Genomic DNA, 24,149 nt, shown 5'->3' on the forward strand with positions numbered 1-24,149 from the left:
TTAGTTTCATACCAAAAAAAAAAAAAAATTGGTGTCCAGTCAATTTGACACATAGCCACTCTATAGGACAGAGCAGAAATGCCCCACAGGATTTCCAAGGAGCAGCTGGTAGATGTGAACTCCCAACGTTTTGGTTAGCAATCAAGCTCTTAACCACTCTGCCACCAGGGCGATTAGTTTCATAGGGCTGTCATAACAAAGTACCATAAACTGAATTGCTTAAAACAAGAGAAATTTATTGTCTCATGGTTCTGGAGGCTAGAAGTCTGAAATCAAGGTGTCAGCAGGTTTGGTTCCTTCTGGAGGCAATGAGGAAGATCTGTTCCATGTCTCTCTCCTAGCTTATATGGCAGTTGCTTGGCAATTCTTTGCATTCTTTGGCTTGTAGAGATGCACCACTCTAATCTCTGCTTCCATGGTCACATAGGTTCTTCCTCGTCTGTGTCTCTTGACCAGATTTCCCTCTTCTTTTAAGGCACCTATAGGGTCTCTATGAGTCAGAATCCACTTGATGGCAACTGAGTTTGATTTTTTGGTTTAAGGACACCAGTGATTAAATTAGGGCCTGACTCACGGCAATCTCATGTGTGCAGAGTAGAACTACTCCATAGCGTTTTCACGGCTATAACATTTCAAAAACAAATCACCAGGCCTTTCTTCCCAGGCACCTCTGGATAGATTCAAACCGCCAACCTTTTAGTTAGCACTCAAGTCACTGTTAGCGCTATCCAGGGACTCCTTGGATTCTAGGGTAAACTGCCTGATTCCTGGGTCATCTTAAGTCCTCACCTGGACCACACCTTCTCCCTTTCTCTGTTGGCCATCATTTCCCTCATCCCTTTCTGGTCCTTATCTGAAATTGTCTTTGATCTGATTGCTTCGAAGTTTTTTTTTTTTTAATCTCTTTGTTTCGTTTTCTGTTACCTTTTTCTATTTTTTCTGGTTATTTTCTCCTTGAACACTGGGCTCGGAACTCAACTGAGAGCTCCGCCTTTCCCGTTTCCCCACCCTGGAGGCGTTGCAAGACGGGGCGAGCCTGCGCAGAAGCTGGACCACGCTTGTCCCCTCTGGCTTGCCGTCTTCACAGCTATGGCGGCCGCCGGGCTCTCGGCATGGCTGGCCCTTCAGCCGGGGGCCAGGACCCTGCGTGCCTTCTCTACCGCCGTGTCTCCGGCCACTCGAACGCCGAGACCAAGGCTGCGTAAGTGGTTTGCCGCGTCGCCCCGGGATTTGGGGTAGGTGAGAGGACGGATTTCCGGACCCATGATGGCCGCCGCCGTGGCGGAGCTAGTGCCGCCCCGCGGAGGCCCGTGCATCCTCTGCCCGCTGGTTGCTTGTCGGCCTAATGTGGAAGTCGCGGATTTAGGTTTATCTTCTGCGTGTGTTGCCCGGTTCCTAGCTGGTGGTTTCTGCTCTGGGTCCTGTGCTGGTGCCGCGAGCTTCCGCCCACCTTTCCCCGGAGCCTGCGCTTTCTGGTGGTCCCGCCTACCACCCCTGGCTCGGGGTCTCTTTCTCGTTACTGGTTCTCGGTCATGTTTGTGGGGCAGTGTTGAACCGCTGATTTTCCCCAACGTTAAGAGAAGGATACAGCTATCCTAGAGCGAGCTGTAGATTAGAATTCTAGGCCTAGTTAAGGTCTCCAAGTGGGGTGAACTTCATTCAACAAGCATTATTGAGATGACCTTCATTCAACAGAGATTATCGTGATGCTTGGAGGAGTCTAGTGAAAAAGACATTTTTGTAAATGGGGAAATATCATGTGGCGTGAGAGGTGTTGTAACACAAGAGTGCATAGAGTGATGGGGGAGCATTGAGGAGAAATCGACCAAAGTCAAGAAAGGCTCAGCCAAGAGGGAGCACGTCCAGTGATTCATCAAGTCCTATCTGTGCTGCTCTTTATAATGTCTTTAATCTACTCTCTTCTTATTGCTAACAACCCACTTTAGGCCATCATCTCTTGCTTCTATAATAGTTTCCTTACTGGTCTCTCTTCCACTCTAGCTCCCCTACAGTGAAGTGTTTTGAAGAGCAAATCTTTTCCTGCTGCTTTCTTGTTCAAAACGTGTGAAAGATTTCTTGTTGTTTTGAGATAAGTTATAAATTAAATTTCTTAACGTGTCATACGTGGCTCTTCATAGTTTTAATGCTTGTCTATTACTCATTTATTCTACAAATGCTTATTGAATTCCTATGTGCTAGGCAGTGTTCTAGACACTGGGGATACAGCAAGGTCCCTGGACTCATGGAGTTTACATTCTTTTGGGGAAATCAGATTATAAACAAGTAAATGACTAAGTAAAATGTCAGGTAGAGATTAGTGCTATGAAGGAAAAACAGAGTATTGAGATCCGTGGATTAGGAGAGTAATGACTGTAGAGTGGGATAAGATAGGGTAATCAGGAAAGGCCTTTCTCAGGAGGTGGCATTTGAGCAAACCCCAGAGCCATGCAAGTATCTGGGGGGAGGAGCATTGTTGCATAGAGAACTGCAAGTGCACTTTAACGTTTCTTGTAGTATACGTCTGATGGGAATGAATTCTTACAGCTTTTGTCTGAAAAAAATCAGAGGTAAGAGGTTTACAACACCTGTCACGTTACAGGGCACTTCTCTGTTTACAAATCTCTCATTTTCACTAGATTCCTCCAAGCTTCCTTATAATCTCTGCTGAATGAAAATGAAACAAAAAAACCCAAACCCATTGCCATCAAGTCAATTCCAACTCATAGCAACCCTATAGGACAGAGTAGAACTGCCCCATAGGGTTTCCAATGCTGTAGTCTTTTACAAAACGACTGCCACATCTTTCTCCTGCAGAGCGGCTGATGGGTTCGAACCACCGACCTTTCGGTTAGCAGCTGAGCGATTAACCACTGCGCCATCAGAGCGCCTGTTATTGAATGAAGGTCACCTAAATCTTTTTAACTTCTTTTTATTTCTTTTGTTTATTGTTGTAGTTTAAATGAAGTTTACATTTCAAGTTAGTCTCCCATACAAAATCTATACATACGTTGTTATGTGACACTAATTGTTCTCCCCATACTGTGACAGCACACTCCTCCTTTCCACCCCTGATTCTCCATGTTCATTCAACCAGCTCCTAACCCTCTCAGCCTTCCCATCTCACCTCCGGACAGAAGCTGCCCATTTGGGCTGTTGTATCTACTTGAGCTAAGAGGCACACTCCTCACAAGTATCGCTTTATGTCCCACAGTCCACTCCAATCCCTGTCTGAAGAGTTGGCCTCGGAAATTGTTTTAGTTGTGGGCTGATAGAGAATATGGGAGCCATGCTTTCCGGGGTTCCTCCAGTCTCATTCAGACCTTTAAGTCTGGTCTTCTTACTAGAATTTGAGTTCTGCAACCTACCTTTCTCTTGCTTCATCAGGGACTCCCTGTTGTGTTCCCTGTCAGGGCAGTCATTGCTGGTAGCCAGGCACCATGTAGTTCTTCTGGTCTCAGGCTGATGAAATCTGTGGTTTATGTGGCCCTTTCTGTCTCTTGGGCTAATACTTTGCTTATGTCTTTGGTGTTCCTCATTCTCCTTTACTCTAGGTGGTTGGGACCAATTGATGCATCTTAAATAGCCGCTTGCAAGCTTTTAAGACCCCCGACACCACTCACCAAAGTAGGATGCAGAACATTTTCTTAATAAGCTTTGTTATGCCAATTGAAGATCGCCTCAATCTTGAAAGATTTGCTGAATATAGAATCCTAGGTTAACAGGGTTTTTTGTTCGTTTTTTAGCATTTTAAAGTTGTGGTATCTCATAACTTGCATTGTTTTTGATGTGAAATCTGCTGTTGTCCTTATTTTTGTTCCTCTGTGCCATAATATATTTTTTTCTCCAACTGCTTTTGAGCAGTTTGATTATCCTATGGCTTGGCATAGATCTCTTTGTGTTTCATTTGCTTAGGGTTCATTGCACATCTTAGATCTGTGGGTTTATAGTTTGAACAAATTTGGAAAAATTTCAGTTACTATTTCTTCAAATAGTTTTTTCTATCCATTTCCTTTCCTTAAGGTACTCCAATTGCCCATCTGTTAGGCTGCTTTAAGTTATTCCACAGCACACGTTTTATTTTGATTCTATTTTTTTGTTTTATTTTGATAGTTTCTTTTGCTGTATTTTTAAGTTCACTTATCTTTTCTTCTGCATTGTTTAATCCATCTTAACTGATATCTAGTGTATTTTTCATTTTCAGACATTGTAGTTCTTATTTCTACAAGTTCAAATTAGCTCTTTTTAAAAATTTGGGTCATTTTTACGTCTTCCATGCCTCTCCTTAACATGATCATCTTAATGTGCTCATGCTTTCTTCTGCCTTTTTGAACATTTAGTTATGAATAACTATTTTAATATCCTTGTCTGCTAATTCTATTATCTGTGTGATTTCTGTTTCCACTTCTGTTGATTGATTTCCCCCCCTCATGGGTAAAAATCTGTTGGTGAGATGGATTGGCAGTGTAGCCTGCATGATGGATTTGAACATGTTGGTGATTGTGAAGATGACACAGGACCACGCAGCGTTTTGTTCTGTTGTACTTTGGGTCTCCATGAGTTGGAGTTGACTCAGTAGCAGCTATCTATGTTTATGAGCTTCAATGATTGTTCCACGTGTTCCTCTTAGGGGATTATCGTCCTGATTCAGGTAGTCTCTTCACATGCATGTACTGATCATTACTCAGCTGAAGACCCAAGGGTAACGCTCTGAAGATTTCTGGAGCTCACTCTGTGCAGCTCTCTCCTTTCTGATACTCTGCACTGCAGTTGGCCTCTCCCAGTTCTCGACTCTGCCTCCTTAACTGAAGGAGATGGCTGGGCTCAGTTTGAGTGCTCTCTGGAAATTCTCTCCAGGAAGTAAGCTGGGTCAGTTATTGAATGTTGGGCTCACCTTGCTCATTTCTCTTCTCTCAAAGATGAGTATCCTGTGCCACCTGTGTCCAGTGTCTGAAAACCATTGTTATCATATATTTTGTCCATTTTTTCAGCTATTTCAGGTTGGAGGGTGTCTTAGTTATCTAGTGCTGCTACAACAGAAATACCACAAGTGGATGGCTTCAATAAATAGAAATTTATTCTCTCACAGTCTAGTAGGCTATAAGTCCAAATTCAGGGCATCAGCTCCAGGGGAATGTTTTCTCTTCTCTGTCAGCTCTGGAGGAAGGTTCTTGTCATCACTCTTCCCCGGTCGAGGAGCTTCTCGGTGCAGGGACCCTGGGTCCAAAGGACGTGCTATGCTCCCAGTGTTCCTTTCTTGGTGGTATGAGTTCCCTGTCTCTCTGCTTGCCTCTTTCTTCCATATCTCTAAAGAGATTGGCTCAAGACACAATCCAATCCTGTAGATTGAGTCCTGCCTCATTAATATAACTGCTGCTAATCCTATCCCATCAACATCGTAGAGACAGGATTCACAACACAACAGGAAAATTACATCAGATGACAAAATGGTGGACAGTCACACAATGCTGGAAATCATGGCCTAGCCAAATTGACACACATATTTCTGAGGGACACAGTTCAGTCCATGACAGAGGGTAAACCTGATCCCTGTTCTTACACCATGGCTGCAAGTAAAAGTCCTCGATACTGATGTTTTTGCACTAAACCTGACATTAGGATAATGCTTTTTCCATTGAAAACAGTATAAGACAGTGTTTAAGAGCACAAGTTCTAGAATCAACAAAACTTGGTTCTGTTAGTGCCCCTGGATGCTAGCATTTAACCTTAGGAGGGTCGCTTAACCTCTTTGAGCGTCACTTCATTGTCTTCTAAAGTAAGGATAATAATAGTACGTACATTTTGTGAGGAATGAGATTAAAAGAGATAACGGGAAGCATTTAGCACAGTGTCTGGCATGTGGAAGTGATCAATAAATAGAATTATGATTGTTTTAGTATAGTAAAATGTTTATTTAGAGAGGTATAAGGTAATATTTTAAAATGTATGTATGTAAATGATCTACTTTGTTTTACAGTCATGTTGTTTATAAGGAATGGCTGTGATTTTTGTTATTGGTGTTATTGTTGCGTCTGCAGTTCTAATATATAGTAGAAAAGGAAAAACTGAGGAGTTGCTTTTTAAGGGTGGTTTATAAAGAATAGAAAAATCCCAAATATGAACAAGTATATTTATAATCAGAACATTTCAAACCAAATATCTTTATAAAAATTCAAAATACTTACGTCTAACCAGATACTTTAAGAGAGTTTATTTTACTGTGAATCTCAGTATTATTGCAGGTATTTCTTTAGGTGATGAGTTCACCGTATCAGCAATTACAGTAAGCTTTATATTCAAATAACTGGGATTTTCTTAACTATTTCTGACTTTTTGTTTTTATTAAGATGGTTTTCGCCCAGAAGCTTACAAAAAATACGTTATTGTTTCATTTTTATGTTACTGAATACTTTAAATTTTGCTAGAATTGTGTAATCATGATCGATATTGAACAACTCTGCATTTTAAAATTCTCTGTAACTATTGTTTTGTCTTGTAGGTGCAACAGAAAACATTAAAACACCCAGAAGTGAAAGACTGATAAGAAGAAAGGTAAACAGTGTGTTGTACTGTATACTGTCTTACTAGTTTCTGAAGCTCTGATGTGAGGCATATATTCAGGATGAGGCAGAGGGTACTGCCAGGGAAGGCTTCACAAGGTGACATTTACTTGGTGGCTTCCACAGTTCTGGCAGGCTCTAGTCTTCGACTGATTTTTGTCAATACCCAGAAAATGGATCATCTGTGAGAGGTGGATTCACTCACATACTCCTAGTAAACAGATATATAAACAAGAATATAGAATTATTTTTAATGACAGTTGTAACAGTCATGCAGCCTAGAATGTACACATCAGTCTCACCATTTAAGTGTCACCTTGTAATTGGGAATCCAGATTGTAAGATCACTTGGTGATCATGGAGTCAGTGCAAAGGCTTATTAGTTAGAAGTTAAATGGTACCAAATTAACCATAGTCTAAAGCAGTCATTATCACAGGCATATTACCTGCCTGCAGGACACATGCTACACTGTCTTCGATGGTGCTTAGATGGGTATTGCTGAGTTTGCCTCTTTAAACCCCACTTTTATAGGTTGGCCATCCCCTTCTACTTAATACAGCTCTTTTTTTTCTTTTCTTTTAAATACATGTTAATGAGATTGACTAAGCTTCAAATAGCTATTTTCTGGGCATAGGAGGTAGTATATAATTTCTTACGTATTTTTCAGTTAGTTTAACTCTTTTATTTTCATTATTCCTTATTTCCAAGTTCTCAATATTACCTCACGCACTGATCAGAGAAATCTTAAAAAAATTATTTCAAAATGTATTGGCACCTCACCCCTTCATAAACAAAATGTAAAAAGTTTGCTAAAGCCTAATTAAACAAAATAGAAAAGATTTTAGGGAAAGAAATGTGATATTAAAGAGGATCCTTGCTAGACGGTTTGAGCAAACAATGCAAAGATATTTAGGTAGGCTTGTTTTTGATTTTTTTTTTTTTTTTTTTCATTTAAACAGCAGCTCTCTGGAGGTCAGCTTTTATGTAGCTTGTATCTCTGCTTATATTTCTCTTAATTGCAGCTTTTTAAATTTTCAAATTAAAGAAGATGCTCATATTTAAAACATTAATCTACTTTATGTTCCTAAGACACTACCTCCTAGGACAGAGAAAATGGCCGTTGACCAAGACTGGCCTAGTGTTTACCCTGTTGCAGCACCATTTAAACCATCTGCAGTACCTCTTCCTGTTCGAATGGGTTATCCAGTCAAAAGGGGAGTGCCCATGGCAAAGGAGGGAAATCTAGAACTTCTAAAGGTAAGATAAGTTGCCAGTTCATTGGCTAAGACTTATAACATGCTTAAATAACTGTTGATGCCCCCTCTTCCTCCATTATACTTCCAAGTTCAGTATATACTAGCTTACTGTGTTTTAATTTTTTTTCCATGTAATCGATGTTATATTTTTATTTTGACTAAAAGAATCCTCCTAGGCATTTAAGAATGTAATTAATTAGTCCAGTTGCTTTCCTTTTTGCCTTTTCTTTTCTATGTTGTACCTGCCTAGTAGACTTGAGAAAAGTAAAATAGCCTAATTTGGATTGAGAATTGGGAGTTGAGGGTTCTGCTTTTTTTGGAGACAAGATTATATCTTTTAATTGATTTAAAACATTGTAAATTGTTCTTGGCATATCTAGACAGGACTTAAACGGCTTCTTTGAAACATTCAGAACTTTCACCCATGACAGGTTTCCATGAGGGTTCTACTTTTAAAAGAGAGATTTTGAAACTTTTCAGAAAGGTAGAATATCATTTAGTATTATTGTTATAGTCTACCAGCTTTAACTTCTTTATTTCTTGAAGCAAAATTTTCTTTCCAATTGAGTCTCTTTAAGTTAAATTTTCTCTTTAGATGCTTAAGACTTGTGTTAGTAAATGCAAATTATTTGAATTAATCAAATCTCTGACCTTTCCTAAATTTTCATTCACCCTGTGAATGATTAGGTAGCCTCTTAATGTATTATCATAAATATATTCTCAACTTCTTATTAACTTCATTTATTCCTTCATTCAAATCATAAAATGTTTATTAAGTACAGAGTAGAAATGTACCACCATGCTATGTAGTCCAGGGATTTGGAGATGATTAATTAATGAACTGTATCCTTGGTTGCTTTCAGTTTTGTAAGGGAAACACACATGTACACCTGTAGCTCTAATACTTCAAAGAGTAGCATAAAGTGATGTTTATTTTTCCAACATTATTTTTGTCATAAGGTACAGAGTACTTAATTTGTATTTCAAGAAATTTATTTCTTAAATACACATTTGTGACATACAGTATTAATTTTGTAAAAAGCTATCAAATTTTATTTACTACAATGCTTGTTTTACCTATAATTTACTTCTATGAGAAAATTCTTTTTCGTGTTTTTAAGACATTTGGTTAATTTATCTTTTACTCTATTTTAGATCCCCAATTTTCTGCATTTGACTCCTCTAGCAATTAAAAGACACTGTGAAGCTCTTAAAGGTAAGTGGTTGTTTTCCTATATGAACTTAGTATTGTTTTCCTATATGAACTTAGTATTGACTTTGAATGTAAAATGAAGAATCTCATTTCTAATATACTGAGATAAGAATCTCAGCCTTATATTCTGAGTCATTGTTGATTTCTGTTTTTTTTTTTAAAGGATTTTTAAGTTGTGTTCAGTGAGTGGTTAGATGTTAAGTCTGCACTTTTTTTTTTGCAGACCACTCTACAAGGTGCTGTAATAAACAGAACTAAATCATAATCCTTGCTCACAGGTAATTTAGGAACTTATTGATGACTTATGGAAAACACATACATAAAAAGATGGAAGAAAATATTTACAGAGTTTTTACAACAGATACAAATCAATATGATTTGTTTGTGCCTGGAATTGGACTAACACTGACCACCACTCAAAATGAATTTTTTTTTCATTTTAATATTTTATTGTGTTTTGGGTGAAAGTTTACATAGCAAAATAGATTCCCACTTAACAATTTTTATACAGTTTGTTCCATGAAATTGGTTACATTTTTTTACAATATGTCAACATTCTCATTATTTCCATTCTTTTTGTTCTGTTTCCATTAATCTAGCTTCCCAGCCCCTCCTTAGCTTCTCATCTTTGTTTTAGGGTAAATGTTGACCATTTGGTCTCATACAGTTGATTATATGAGGGAGCACAGTATTCACGGGTGATATTGTTTATTTTGGAGCCCTAGTGGCGCAGTGGTTAAGAGCTTGGCTGCTAACCAAAAGGTTGACAGTTCGAATCAACCGGCCGCCCTTTGGAAGCTCTATGTGGCAGTTTTACTCTGTCCTTTAGGGTCGCTATGAGTTGGAGTCAACTCGAAGGCAATGGATTATGGGTTATTGTTTACTTTATAAACCAATCTATTATTTGGATGAAAGATGACACTGGGAGTGGCTTTAGTTCCAAGTTCAAAAGGTATTTAGGAAAATAGTCTCAGAATTTCTCTAGTCTGTCGGTCCAGTAAGTTGGCCTTTTTCAGGAATTTGAGGTTTTTTCTACATTTTTCTCCCTTTCCATCCAGAACCTTCTGTTTTATCCCTGGTCAGAACGGTCAATAGTGGTAGCCAGGCACCATCTAGTTCTTCTGGTCTCAGGACAGATGAGGGCATGGTTCGTGTGAGCTATTTGTCCTGTGGACTAGTTTCTTCTTTGAGTCTCTGGTTTCCTTCATTCTCTTTTGTTCCAAACGAGTAGAGACCAATAGTTGTATTTTAGATGGCGACTTGCAAGCTTTTAAGACCTCAGATGCTACTCACCAAACTAGGATGTAAAACATTTTTAAAAATTGTCTTATGCCAGTTGATCAAGTTGTCCCATGAGACTATGGTCCCGAGTCTTCAAACCCAGTAAACCAATCCCATGAGTTGTTTGGTTATGTCCAAATGAATTTTTTTGCCCTATTTGGATAAGTCATGTATCAATTTTTGATCTTTTATAAAATCAGTTAATAAATACACTATACTGTGATAAATTCCATTTTTCTACTTTTTTAACATTATCTTAAAATGTGTGTTTCCAATCTAGAAACTGATTGTTTTCATGAAATATTTCTAAAATACTCTAATTTTGAAATTAAAGGCTTTCATACAGCACATTCAAAATAATAGCATATTTTACAATATTTAAGTGTGTGTTTTAAACTTTTTAAAATTTTGCCTTTATACTTCTGTCAGCTTCTGGATTTAGATTATATCTTCCAAATAACTCAAAGGCTTTTCACATATTTCTTCTCAATTTTCTTTTCAAAGTAGGTCAGCTCAGATTTTATATCTTAACTTACAGATGGAAAATCTAAAGCACAGAAAAGTTCAGTAATTTACCAAATCTTTAATAATCAGTGGCAGACGTTAAATAAAAACCGAGGTCTTCCAAAGTCTAGTCTATTGCTCTACCTATCAGATGCATAAATCCTAATGGCAGTCAATATGTACTTTCTAGTTGCCTCTGTTTTTTGAAACATATAATTAGGTAATTTAATTCAAAAACTATAATTATTCTTTGGTGATTGAAATGACCTATCCAGAGTTTAAAAAAGAAAAGATTCAATATAAACCCAAAAGCTTATAAAATTCCCCAAACTAGTCTCTCTTTTGGCCATGATGCATCTTACAGTGCAAGATATTGGAATTAGTCCATAATGGGAATGAAATTCAACCTCAGTAATCTTGCTCTGTTCATTTTAAATGTCAAAATGTTCTCCATTGCAATGATATTTCTTTCCCTTCAAAGAGACTGAGTATTGATCTCTTTAACAGGATGTTTAGGGAATGGTGTTAGCTATACTTAATTTGCTAACATGTATTTAGTTCCAGATCTCAGTCTCTAACTCAGAATGACATTTTGCTGACTATGATTTTAAAACCTAAATGGGAGCTAAATATAGTATCTACTATATGAAAATTGTTAGCTCAGGGAGATATAATTGGCAAAGTACTTTTCAATGTCCCTGATCATCACCTAGAAGAGCTCCCACATCTGCCTGCAGTCATGCTTCTTTGGAGGAAGCTTGAATCCATGAGGTCTAATGTGTTTGACCTACGTAGGCAATTACTTTCAGCTATTCTTGGAATGAGGCTATTTAAGGAGTGAGATTTTCACTGAGAGGAAACTGATAGTGCTCGAAGTTTTCATCCCAACCACAGAACTCTTTACTGCACTGACTTGATAGGAGTAGGGCAAGATGGAACCAGCCTACTGTTAATGGAGTGCATCAGTACTGATACTTGCAAAAGGCTGGGAGCTACCTCTTTTTCTTTAAGTTTTATTCCCAGTTGGGACCTGGGTTTATAGCCCTGCACTATGTCGAGATAGAGAGCCATGGAGATAGACAGAGGGCCGTGTTCACAGTGCTGAAAACTTCCCACTGTAGCCGAGGCGTCAGACCTAGTCCCATTTCTTCTCTAGACTAGCTAGCTGTCTTTCGTGAATATGAGGACAATCTGTTCTTTCTGTTTAGCTCCATTGGCACAGAAGCCACATCGAAGAAGCATGAGTTACTGTAAGAAACCATTTAAGAATGACCTCCACTTTTGAACCTACTTTATTTGGGGCTTTATTCGCCTCAAATTCTGGAATATTGTTGACCACATCTCAGTTCCCTTTTAGAGCGTTTTCAAAGCTTCTTTCAATTCCCTTCAGTTGATCTTTAGTAACCTTCATTTGGAAGTGAATTAATATTATCTGTTGCTTTTTAAAAAACACTAGGCACTATTAACTGTTTGCTTTTAGTTGGGGAAGAGTGATTAAATTGTACCATAACAGATACATGCAAAGTTGTAATAAGCTCCTATCAAGTCACAATTCCCTTTTAACTCTATACCACTCCCCATCAAACCTGAAATATCCAAATCATTTCCTTGAGTTCCCTAATTAGAATACACCTAAGAAGACAGGGGATGAGGGATGAAGATGTATATGTAAAGTACAGAAGAGAATCTGTACTTCCATTTCATGTAACCTGAGAATGATCTCCCTTAGTAATTTGAGTTTATCTGGTAGCATACATTACAATGAGAATTTGTTTGCAAAACTATAATTGAGGTAATTTTTTTGTAATTCTTAGATTTTTGCACTGAATGGCCGGCTGCACTAGACAGTGATGAGAAATGCGAGAAGCATTTTCCGATTGAAGTTGACACAGCTGATTATGTGTTAGCAGGACCCTCCATTCGAAACCCTAAAGCACGAGTAGTAACCTTAAGGGTAAGAGGTATTTAAAAAAAAAAAGCATCATTATGGTACATTATTTTAAAATAGTATTTTGTATGTTCAATTATAAGATTAATACATATCTGTTAAAGAAAATTTAGAAAATATAAAAATATTTTTAAAGTACAAAATGAAATTGCCTATTGTTTTACCACTCATAAATAACCATTATTAATTACAGGAGCTCATGGTTGTATATATACAGCCAGCCTTTGTACATATTAATGGGATGATACTGTATTTGTTTAGTAATTTGCTCTTTTCCTCTTAACAATATGAATTAAACATTTTCTAATCTTATAAGCATTCTTTAATATTGTTTTTAATGGCTACACATACTAACATATAAATGAGGATCTGTTATGTGCTGAGACAGTGTTCGATGCTGGGAGTGTGTCTTAGTTTCTTAGTGCTGCTATAACAGAAATACCACAAGTGGGCGGGTTTAACAAACAAATTTATTTTCTCACAGTTTAAGAGGCTAAAAGTCTGAATTCAGGGTGCTGGCTCTAGGGGAAGGCTTTCTCGTTCTGTCAGCTCTAGGGGAGTGCCCTTGTCTCTTTTCAGCTTCTTTTCCTCGATTGCTTGGTGATCTTTATGTGGCATGTCATCTGTTTTCCCCATCTGTGCTTGCTTGCTCCTGTGCTTAATCTGCTCTTTTTTATATCTCAGAAGTGATTGGAGTTAACACATACCTATGTTGGGATGGCATCATTAACATAACAAAATGATTCCCAAATGGGATTATATAGGAATGGAGGTTAGTATTCCAGTTCAATCCATAACAAAGTGCAATGCTGATCAATTTAGACATGATCCTTTTCTGAGACTGAATTAGGAGACACAAATAATTCCATAACATAGATCTACCACAGTATGTTTAAGTTATCCATATTATGGGACATTAGGCTTTTTAACAGTTTTCTTTATTAGAAAAATGTTATAATGAATATCCTTAGAGATTAATATTTGTGTATATGCATAATTATGTTGCTAAGATAACTTCCTAAAAGGGGAACTGTTGTGTCAAAGGGTGAAGATCTTTTGGAGTTTTTTAAATTTTATTTTGCTTTAGGTGAAAGTTTACAGCACAAATTAGTTTCTCATTCAAAAATTTATATACAAAAATTTAATTGTTTTTCAACATTAGCTGCAATCCCCGCAGTGTGTCAGCACTCTCTCCCTTTCCTTTGACATCCCAGTTCCTTGTGTCTGTTCATCCAGTTTTCCTGTCCCTTCCTCCCTTCTCGTCTTTGCTTTTGGGCAGGTGTTGCCCATTTGGTCTCATATACTTGATTGAACTAAGAAGCATGTTCCTCACATGTGTTACTGTTTTTTTTTATAGACCTATTTAATCTTTGGCTGAAAGGTGGACTTCGGGAATGGCTTTAGTTCTGAGTTAGCAGGGTGTCCAGGGGTCTTTGGAAGTTTTTTGATAGATACTGTGAAGTTTTCTGCAAGAAATATAAAAAATACAATACTGGCAGATTGTGAGAAAGCCTGTTTTCCTGTACCCTCACTAACCCTAGGTAATTATTACCCAGCAAATTGATAGGTTAAAAAAATTGTGTTTCATATTTAAAATTTGTATATCTTTGAATACAAGCAAGATTGAGAATGTCTTCCTTTGCGGAATGCTTGTTTTTTTATCATTTGCCCATTTTGATAGTGTGTTAGTGTTTTTGTATACTTACATTTTTACTTTTTTAATAATAGCTTTATTGAAATATAATTCACACACCAATTGGCAACCTCATGTGTGCAGAGTAAAACTGCTCCATAGAGTTTTCAAGGCCGTGTCCTTATGGAAGCAAATTGCCAGGTGTGTGTTCCGAAGTGCCTCTGGGTGTGTTCGAACTGCCAATCTTCTGTCTAGTAGTTGAGTACTTAACTGTTTAGTTTGTGCCATCCAAGAATTCCTTTCCTTTCCATATTGTACTTTTTAGAAGGAAGTCGCCTTCCAAAGCCCATAGTTAAGGGGCGGAGAGTTATGCTCCACCTCGAGGAGGTTATCTACATAAATTGTTTGAAATTCTTCTGTCTGGGAGATTTGTCTATTCTCCCCCTTTTAAAAAGTGTATTCAAACATCGATTTATGTCAGTATGAACTCATAGACATTTATTTTGTACTTTGGATAATAATCCAATATACAATATTTATTTTGTTGCTCAAATTATTCCAGCTTTGACCACTTGGGAGCTCTTTCCATTGGCTCCTCTGTCCCTTCGACATACCCCCATACTTTCGTTTTTTGAGCATTTCCTTAATTTCTGGCACTCTGAGGTACTCCAGGCTCATTTTGTATATTCCTTGCCCCAATTCTAGAACCAGCCATTTCTTCAGTGAGCCCTAACTGACATTTTTGTTTTTTTAAATTTTTCTTGTGGTGATATATATATAACACAACACTTGCCATTTGAACCATTTTTACATGTAATATTAAGTGATATTAATTACATTCACTATGTTGTGCAACCATCACCACTATCCGTTTCCAAATTTTTCATTACCCTTAATAGAAATTCAGTACCCCTTAAGCATTACCTCTCCATTTCTCCCTCGCACCTGCCTCTGGTAATCACTAATAAACTTTGGTCTATACGCATTGGCCTATTCTAGATTTTTCATGTAAGTGGGATCATATAATATTCGTGTTTTTGTGTCTGACTTCTTTCACTCAGCATAATGTTTGAAAGGTGCATCCGTGTTGTAGCATGTATCGAACTTTATTTCTCTTTACGGCTGAATAGTATTCCATTGTATATCTGTATACCACTTAAAGTGCTTGGTGCCTAACCAGAAGGTTGGCAGTTCGAACTCACCAGCTGCTCCATGGGAGACAGATGGAACAGTCTGCGTCTACTATAAAGATTTACAACCTTGGAAACCTTATGGGGTTGGAATCAACTTGACAGCAGTGGGGGATATATACCACATTTTATTTATCCATTTATCTGTTGATGGACAGTTGGTTTGTTTCCAACTTTTGGCTATTGTGAATATTGCTGCAGTGAACATTGGTGAACAAGAATCTGTTTGAGTCCCTGTTTTCAAGTCTTTTGGGTATATACCTAAAAGTGGAATTGCTGGGTTATATGGTAAATCTATATTTAAGTTTTTGAGGAACTGACAAACTTTTCCACAGCGGCTGCACCATTTTACAGTCCCACCAACAATGGATAAAGGTTCCAGTTTCTCCACATCCTCTCTAACACTGTTTTCCATTATTCTGGTAAAAGCCACTCTCCAAGTGACTGATAAACTTTTGATTCATCTGTCCTGGAATGTGACTGCCTACCTCTTTGAGGTGTGTTCCAGGATCTTCAAAAAGTTAATTTTGTGCTCCATGTAGTCTGTATTTTAATTCAGAACATTACAAATATTTGTTGAAAATCTATATAACCATTTTTACATGATTTGGTAAGAAATAGCACAGACTTTGTCTTATTTCTAAAATTTTTTCTAGTGATACAGCTAAGATTGATGTGTAGTTTCCTTTCTTTGCCAGGCTTTGCTATCAGTGTTGTGTAATCTTCATGAAATAAGAAATGAAGCTTTCCAGCCTTTTTTATTCTATAGAACAGTTTAAATATCATACCAATATATTTACGCTTTTAGAGAGATTGAACTGTCTTAAAACCAAAAGAAGCAATATGTTTATTGTATAAAATTTAGAAAATCCGGATAAGCAAAAGGATAAAGTACTTAAAATTCCACCATGCTGACATCACTCCACAGATTGATGTAAAATGCCTATAGAGCAATACCTGGTACATTTTTAAGAACTTAGTAAACGTGATCTTTTTCTTCACAGTAATGATAACAACAACAACCAATGGTTGCTGAGCTCCTTGTTGTTAAAAATCTCTGAACTTACCTTTTCTGGGCCTCAGTCTTCAGTACTACAATAGGTGATAGCTAAAGTGTTTTCTAGTTCTAAGATTTGCTTATTTTTATTTCACATTAAAAAAAAATCCCATTGCTTTATTTGAAGTACACCACCATATATCACTTGCTACCATTCCCTCTTGCTTCCTTTCTGTGTCTCATGCCGCCATGTGATACCTTCATCGTTCCCTGGTATCCCTTCTACCTGACTCATGTCTGCATTTCTAGACTCTTTTCACTCTACCTGCTGACTGTTGAGGCTCAGTGTGGTGTTGTAGATGCTTGCTTGTGATTCAAGGATAAAAATAGGTTAAACAGTAGAACTAAAGCATGTACAGTCTGACATGATTAAAGTAATATTGCAGAGGTAATCAAGTATTATAAAAAATTATTTGGAGATACTCAGATTTTTTAATTCAGAGAAAGGTGATATCATGTTTTTCTTTTTCTTTTTTTAAATAATATTTTATTGTATTTTCAGTGAAAATTTACACAGCAAATTAGATTCCCATTCAGCAATTTCTGTGCACATTGTTCGGGGACACTGGCTACATTTTTCACAATGTCAGCATTCTCATTATTTCCATTCTTGTTGTTCCATTTCCAGGAATCTAGTTTGCCTGCCTCCTTACCTTGTCATCTTTGCTTTGCAATAATTGTTGACCATTTGATCTCATATAGATGATTTTTTAAAGTAGCACAGTACTCACAGGTGATGTTTTATGAGTCAATCTGTTATTTAGCTAAAAGGTGATACCGGGATAGTTTTGGTTCAAGGCTTAAAGAGTATCTCAGGGTGATAGTCTCAGGGAATCCTCTGATCTCAACTGGTCCAGTAAGCCTGGACTTTTTAAGAACTTGAATTCTGTTCTACATTTTTCCCCCATTCTGTCAGGATCTGTCTATTGTGGCCTTGGTCAGAACAGTTGGTAGTGGTAGCCAGGCACCATCTAGTTCTTCTGGTCTCAGGATTGGTGAGGCCATGATTCGGGTGGGGTTTTAGTCCTGTGGACTAGTTCCGTCTTTGAGTCTTTGATTTCTTTCTTTCTCTTTTGCTCCAGATAAGTAGAGACCAATATTTGTATTTTAGATGGCCTCTCGCAAGCTTTTAAGACCTCAGACACTACTCACCAAACTAGGATATAGAACATAAACTTTATGAATTGTATTATGCCAGTCGACCGAGTTGTCCCATGAGACTATCGTCCTAAGCCTTCGAACCCAGAATACCAATCTCACAAGGTGTTTGGTTGTGTTTGTCTTTGAACCAGTATAAGGCCATTTTTATTACTGTAGCTGTGTAGTACGTTTTGAGGTGAAGTGTGAGGCCTCCTACTTTGTCCTTCTACAGTAAGGCTTTGACTGTTCAGGGCCTCTTTCCTTTCCATGTAAAGTCGGTGATTAGTTTTTCTGTTTCAGTAAAGAATGTTGTTAGAATCTGGATCGGAGTTGGATTGCATTGCTTTGGTAGTAGTGGCATTTTCACAATATTAAGTCTTCCAATCCATGAGTGTGGAATGTCCTTCCATTTATGTAGGTTTTTTAGCCTTTTGTAGTGTTTTATAAAAGTTTTCTTGTATATCCCTGGTTAAGTTTGCTCCTAGGTATTTGATCATTTTGAGGGCTATTTAAATGGTATAGTTTTCTTGATTTCCTTTTTGAAATTCTCCTTGTTGGTATAAAGAAACCCAACAGTTTTTTGTGTGTTGATCTTATATCTTGCAATGTTGCTGAACTCTTCTATTAGATCCAGTAGCTTTCTTGTGGAATCTTTGGGATTTTCTATGTATAGGATCATATCACTTGAGAATAGAGATAGTTTTACTTTTTCTTTACCGATTCGGATACCTTTTATTTCTCTTCCTTGCCTTACTATTCTGGCTAGGACTTCCTGGTACAGTATTGAATAAAAGTGGAGATAATGGGCATCCTTATCGCAGTCCTGTTCTCAAGGTGAAGGGTCTCAATGTTTCTTCATTGAGTGTAATGTTGGCTGTTGGATTTGTATATATGCCCTTAATTATATTGAGGAATTTCCCTTCTAGTCCTATTGCTGAGAGTTTTTATTTGGAAAGGATGTTGGATTTTATCAAATGCCTTTTCTGCATCAGTAGAGATGATCATATGATTCTTTTCCTTTGTTTTATTTATCATGTTTTTCTTAGTTAAAAAGTAGATCAGAATTAAAAAGAACATATTTTTTTTTAGGATTTTAGAGGAGGCTTCTTATATATAATCTCATTTATTCCTGACAAAAATCCTGTGAATCAAGTGGTCCTTTTCACTTTATAAATGAAGAAACTGAGTCTTGGGGAAGGAAAATGATTTGTGTAAGATCACATAGCTGATCTATGGCAAATCTAGAAATAAACCCAATTCTTATGCGTAATACCAGAGTTCTTTAACTGTACCATACTTGCGCATAGAGAAAATATTTCACAAATTTAAACACTTCTCAATTCATATAGCTCTTTTCAAATTAAAATATGGGCACTTGAAGACACACGCACACACAACCATGACCTCCTATGATTCGTTTTGGAGATAATGTTAGTAGTACAGTATTGATTCTTTGAAATATAGCAACATGGAAAAAAAGTTTGAGAACTCTTTTGAATTTCGGAAAAGGAATGACAGTGCCACCCAACTTCAAAGTCAGGGTATTAGTTCAGGTTGAAGACTACAGTGTTGCAGTGCCTTGGAATGCTAGCAGGTGGCGTGAGTGTACCACACAACTGTTTCTAATTTATGAGTTTATGGCATAAACATTACGTATTTTTTGAACATTAAAATGTTCTGTGAACATGAATTTTAAAGCCATTATTACAGTAAGGATTAGCTTTGCCACTTTTTTTTTTGTCCACTTGTTACATAAAAAACCAGAACACTTTTCTAAATGGTAAATTTTTAAGTTGTTTTTAAATTTTATTGTTAAAAAGTTTCCCTTTTACTGGATTCAGTGTTAATATAAATATATTGCTACTATCTTTTTCACTAAACAAAGTATATAAAATAATTTTTTCAAATTTCTCATTTTTTTATTTTTAAGGTTAAACTTTCCAGTCTGAATTTAGATGATCATGCAAAGAAGAAACTTATTAAACTTGTAGGAGAGCGGTACTGCAAGACCACAGATGTGCTTACCATCAAAACAGACAGGTAAAGAAAGAAAAGTTCAACAGATTGGTCACGTGTGGTTTAATGGTCCTCCAATCCCCTGGCAATCCTATTTTAAGAAATTACATTGAAGATAGGGGTAGCCTCTCCTTATATCAACTTAGCAGATTAGAGAAGTTGTATAATTCCTGTTTTTAATATCATGCTCACACTAGCCCAATGCTGTTGTGGTCTTTATGTACATGGAGAGGCTTGCCTAGCTAAATTATTGTTATGTTTAATCTTCATTTTAATATATCCCTGTATGTAAAACTTAGGGAAGATATGGAAGAAGACAAAAGAATGATTTGCTAATGATTAACGCTTAAACAGTTTTTTACAAAGTCAAAATGTATAAAAATTTTATAGTTCAAAATTAAAATTATTAAAGTGTATATCTGGAAATTTAATTTATCGAAACACTTGTAAATAAGCAGAATTTCAGAGTCAGGGTAGACGTTCTTAAAAGCAGTATTAAATTTATCTTATAGGGCAAAGAAAGGTTGTGGTATGTTTTTACTAAATGGTTATTTTATTTCTAGAATTATACTTTGTTTCTAAATTATGTCACAATATAAAGACTTGCTTTTAGAGAAGGAGCAAGTGAGCAGATAACTGTCTCCTCTTTCCCTCCTCCCTGCCAGTTTCAAGGCATTTAGAGGTGTCAGTATCAATTAAATTTTACATCATGGTCTTTAATGGTAGGAAGAAGTAGCATCACACATATACATAGTGGCAACAGTATGAAAGCAGAAAAAGGTTGGGGACTGTGGCTTTAGATTATTATCATCATATGGAGGGAAATAGATGTGAAATATGTTATTAATATTTTACTGTCTTTAGAAAATGTAAGATAATGTTAGTTTATACAATTAAATAACCTGTAAAATGTTCTTGTTTCAAATTCTGTCAGTATCAAATAATGTAGCTATTTTTTTTAAGTTTACAAGTATCAATGTGAATATGTACTTTATGTAACAGTTTTTCAGAGTAGAAGACTATTAAATAAACAGAAGCTTTAATATAATACCACAGTACTGATAAAGTCACTTGTCATATGATGGCTTTATTTCTATATTTAAAGAAATTAGAATTGTTTCCCTTTCTATATTAGTTTGTTAACCTAAGAGTTTAATATGGCGTGTCATATTTATGTAGAATTTTAATCTAATGTTAGGTAATTACTTCCATTTTAAATACAGCAGCAATAGTACAGCATTATATTGTATAGCTTTAGATGGAAATAATACCAGTATTCAGTATCCTCAAGTAATGAATTATATAAACTTTTCTTCCAAGAAGCAAATTTTGCTCAAGCAGATAGGGAATACCTGATTATAAGTTATCCTTTATGTTTTGTATATTGTATATTTGGCAGATTATTCTCTATATTGAATGTTTAGAATTTTGACTTCCTCCTTTCTGTCTTTAAAGGTGCCCTTTAAAGAGACAGAATTATGATTATGCAGTGTATTTACTAACAGTTTTATACCATGAATCTTGGGTAAGTGATTGTGTGTGAATGTTTAATAATTTTGTAAGTGATGTTAACTTTTCACAGCAGTCCGTGTGGCAAGTACTCAGTTGAGTGTTTTATGAACTACTAAATAAGCTCAGCATGTATGAAATGTGAGAGGTAGCTTCTACTGGCATTGAAAGTGAGGATCTCGAGATAGATAATGCATGCCGTCTCAGGACCTTACAACCATCAGACGACTAAAACGTCTTTTTACAATTCAGACTTTTTGACTTGGGCTGATTAATTCAGTTTTGAGCTTTGCTTTTTTGTTTGACTTTGGCTGGAAGTTGTCAAAGTTATGGAAGAGTAATCATCGCTGTATAACTTCAGAATTTAGAATTCATCCTGTTAGCCAAATAAACTGCAGAACAAAGCCCAAAAACTTTGTAGAAAGGTATTTTAAATGTTTATTTAAAATTTAGTTTAAAGCCTAGCCTTTGGTGTGACTGTTACACATTACGGGCAATTAAGGGTGACGTAATTGTTTAAATAGTATTAAAAATAGTCTTATGTCTGACTGAATTTATTGGGTTTTAGTCTAAGTATACACATTTATAAAGGAAATTTTGCTATGCTTGAGCATCAGCTCATCTAATTTAAAATTGGTAGCTAATATGTTTAGGTAACTTAAAGTTTTAAAAATTATTTTTAAAAGTTAAAATAACTTAGGCATGTATACAAATTTACTTTTTTAGGGGGCTAACATGCTCAGCATGGAGCCCTGGTGGCTGCTAACCAAAAAGATTGGCAGTTCGAATCCACCAGCTGCTCCTTGGAAACCCTATGGAGCAGTTGTACTCTGTCCTATAAGGTCACTATGAGTCTGAATCAACTTGATGGCAGCGGGTTTGGTTTCTTTGGTTTATGCTCAGCACAGACAGAGGACTTAATAGCATTTCATACTAGGAGCATTTGAAGGAATGGAGATAGAGAAGGGGTCAGAATTTCTCTCTTTAGATATTTAAACGACTTCATGTAGGAAGAGAAATTAGATTTGTTTTTTCATGACCCTTAAGGATACAATAAATTGGAGGCCATAATGAGAGACTTCAGTTCACTGAGTAGGAACTTTCTAACAGAGGCATCCAAAGACAGAGTAGGCTACTTCGATAGGTAGAAAATGGTACATCCATTGGTCACTTAGTGGGGACATGGTAAAGGGACTTATGTAGTTGAATGAGTTGGTTTTTGGAACCTCCTTCCATTCCTGGGATATTGCAGTTTTGTGAATACATGTGGCTAATCTCTATACCACTCAACATTTCATTGACCTTAATAATAAAACAATTGTAACAAAAGCAGGATGAGTGGAAAGTGAAAGAAGATAAAACTTTGTTGCAAGGTTAGTAAAGAACAAAAAGTGACTGGTAGCTCTTCTTTTGAGGTTTCTCATTGCCATAAATAGCTGGATTTTCTCATTCCTGGCTTCAAGAGCATCATCGTAATAGCAGTTAATCTCTCTTTCCTGTCGTTTGATTTTAGAAATGCCTTTGGCTTAAAGTAATTAAATTCCCTTTTGAACCAACAATATAGCCGAATCAACTGCAGCTCTGTGGCTGCCTCTTAAAGAGTTAATACCAAATAATAAAAGCCAACCAGTTTTGAGTCCCGTATTTTGCCAGCAGCCTGCAAAATGAATTTGCCCCAAAGGAAATGACAGACATAGACAAATTCAGTGAAAGTTGACTTACTGAATTCTTTCTGTGGTTCCATGACATAGGACATAGAATCCTAACAAGCTTGTATTCTGGATTTATGCAAGAAATCTTGCCTTTGATCTTTAATGTTAATTACTTTGATGCCAGAATAAGTAGCCGCATACTGCTGTCTTAAACAGATGTAATTAAAGAATTCCTGTATTAAACTTGGCTCTTGATCCTTTCTAAACAAGTACCATCAGTGAAGAAGTTTTAAGAGAATGCAGATGAGCTGTGAAATTTTGCAGAGCTACTGGAACAGAATTTGTATTAAATTGAAAATCTTTGTTCTTTCACCAGCATGGAATTCATACTTGAAATTAATGCTACCACCTGATATTTAATCAGATATTTAGAGAATCTCTTTTTAATCCATTGCTTTATTTTTCAATATAATGTTATTTATTTTGTTATTGTTGAGAATATACTCAGCAAAACATACACTAATTCAACAATTTCTACATGTACCATCTAGTGACATTGATTACATTCAAGTTATATAACCATTCTCACCCTCCTTTCCTGAGTTGTTCCTCCCCCATTAACATAAATTCACTACCCCCTAAAGTTCCTATCTAATCTTTTGGGTTACTGTTGTCACTTTGATCCCATATAGATACTTCTTAAAAGAGCATAATGCTCAAGGCAGATATTTTTTTACTAGTTAAGCTAAACTACTGTTTGGTGTTAAGAAGACTTCAGGGGATATTTTTGGTTTAAGGTTTAAAGATTATCTAAGGGCAGTAGTTTCAGGGGTTCATCCAACTTTCATGGCTTTGGGAAGTTTGGAGTCCATAAGAATTTGAATTGTGTTCTGCATTTTCCCCCTTTTGATCAAGATTCTTCTATGGAATCTTTGATCAAATGTTCAGTAACGGTAGCCGGGTACCATCCAGTTCTTCTGGTATCATGGCAAAGGAGACAGTTGTTCATGGAAGCACTTAGCGACACATTGCATTTCTTCCTTCTATTCCTGACTCTCCTTCTTCCTCTGTTGTTCTGGGCAAATACAGATCCATAGTTGTGCATTGGATGGCCGCCTGCAAGCTTGTAAAACCCCAGGCCCTATGCATTGAACTAGGAGGTCACTATTTTATTTTTTTTAATAGGCCAGCT

General features: G+C 36.6%; 1 protein-coding gene across 1 annotated transcript in view; it reads left to right on the forward strand.

Moving 5' to 3' along the window:
* The first annotated feature begins 1,045 nt into the window (after window positions 1-1,045).
* MRPS35 (mitochondrial ribosomal protein S35) overlaps window positions 1,046-24,149 on the forward strand; it is a 36,662-nt gene continuing 13,558 nt past the window's right edge. Inside the window, exons 1-7 of the mRNA XM_023738104.1 lie at window positions 1,046-1,201; window positions 6,497-6,549; window positions 7,648-7,815; window positions 8,970-9,030; window positions 12,627-12,766; window positions 19,711-19,820; window positions 21,252-21,321. Of these exons, the coding sequence (XP_023593872.1) occupies window positions 1,090-1,201; window positions 6,497-6,549; window positions 7,648-7,815; window positions 8,970-9,030; window positions 12,627-12,766; window positions 19,711-19,820; window positions 21,252-21,321 (714 nt within the window). The 5' untranslated portion in view covers window positions 1,046-1,089. The remainder of the gene's footprint in view (window positions 1,202-6,496; window positions 6,550-7,647; window positions 7,816-8,969; window positions 9,031-12,626; window positions 12,767-19,710; window positions 19,821-21,251; window positions 21,322-24,149) is intronic.

The sequence above is a fragment of the Trichechus manatus genome, unplaced genomic scaffold (genome assembly GCF_000243295.1).
Source record: "Trichechus manatus latirostris isolate Lorelei unplaced genomic scaffold, TriManLat1.0 scaffold00112, whole genome shotgun sequence".
Taxonomy (NCBI): domain Eukaryota; kingdom Metazoa; phylum Chordata; class Mammalia; order Sirenia; family Trichechidae; genus Trichechus; species Trichechus manatus.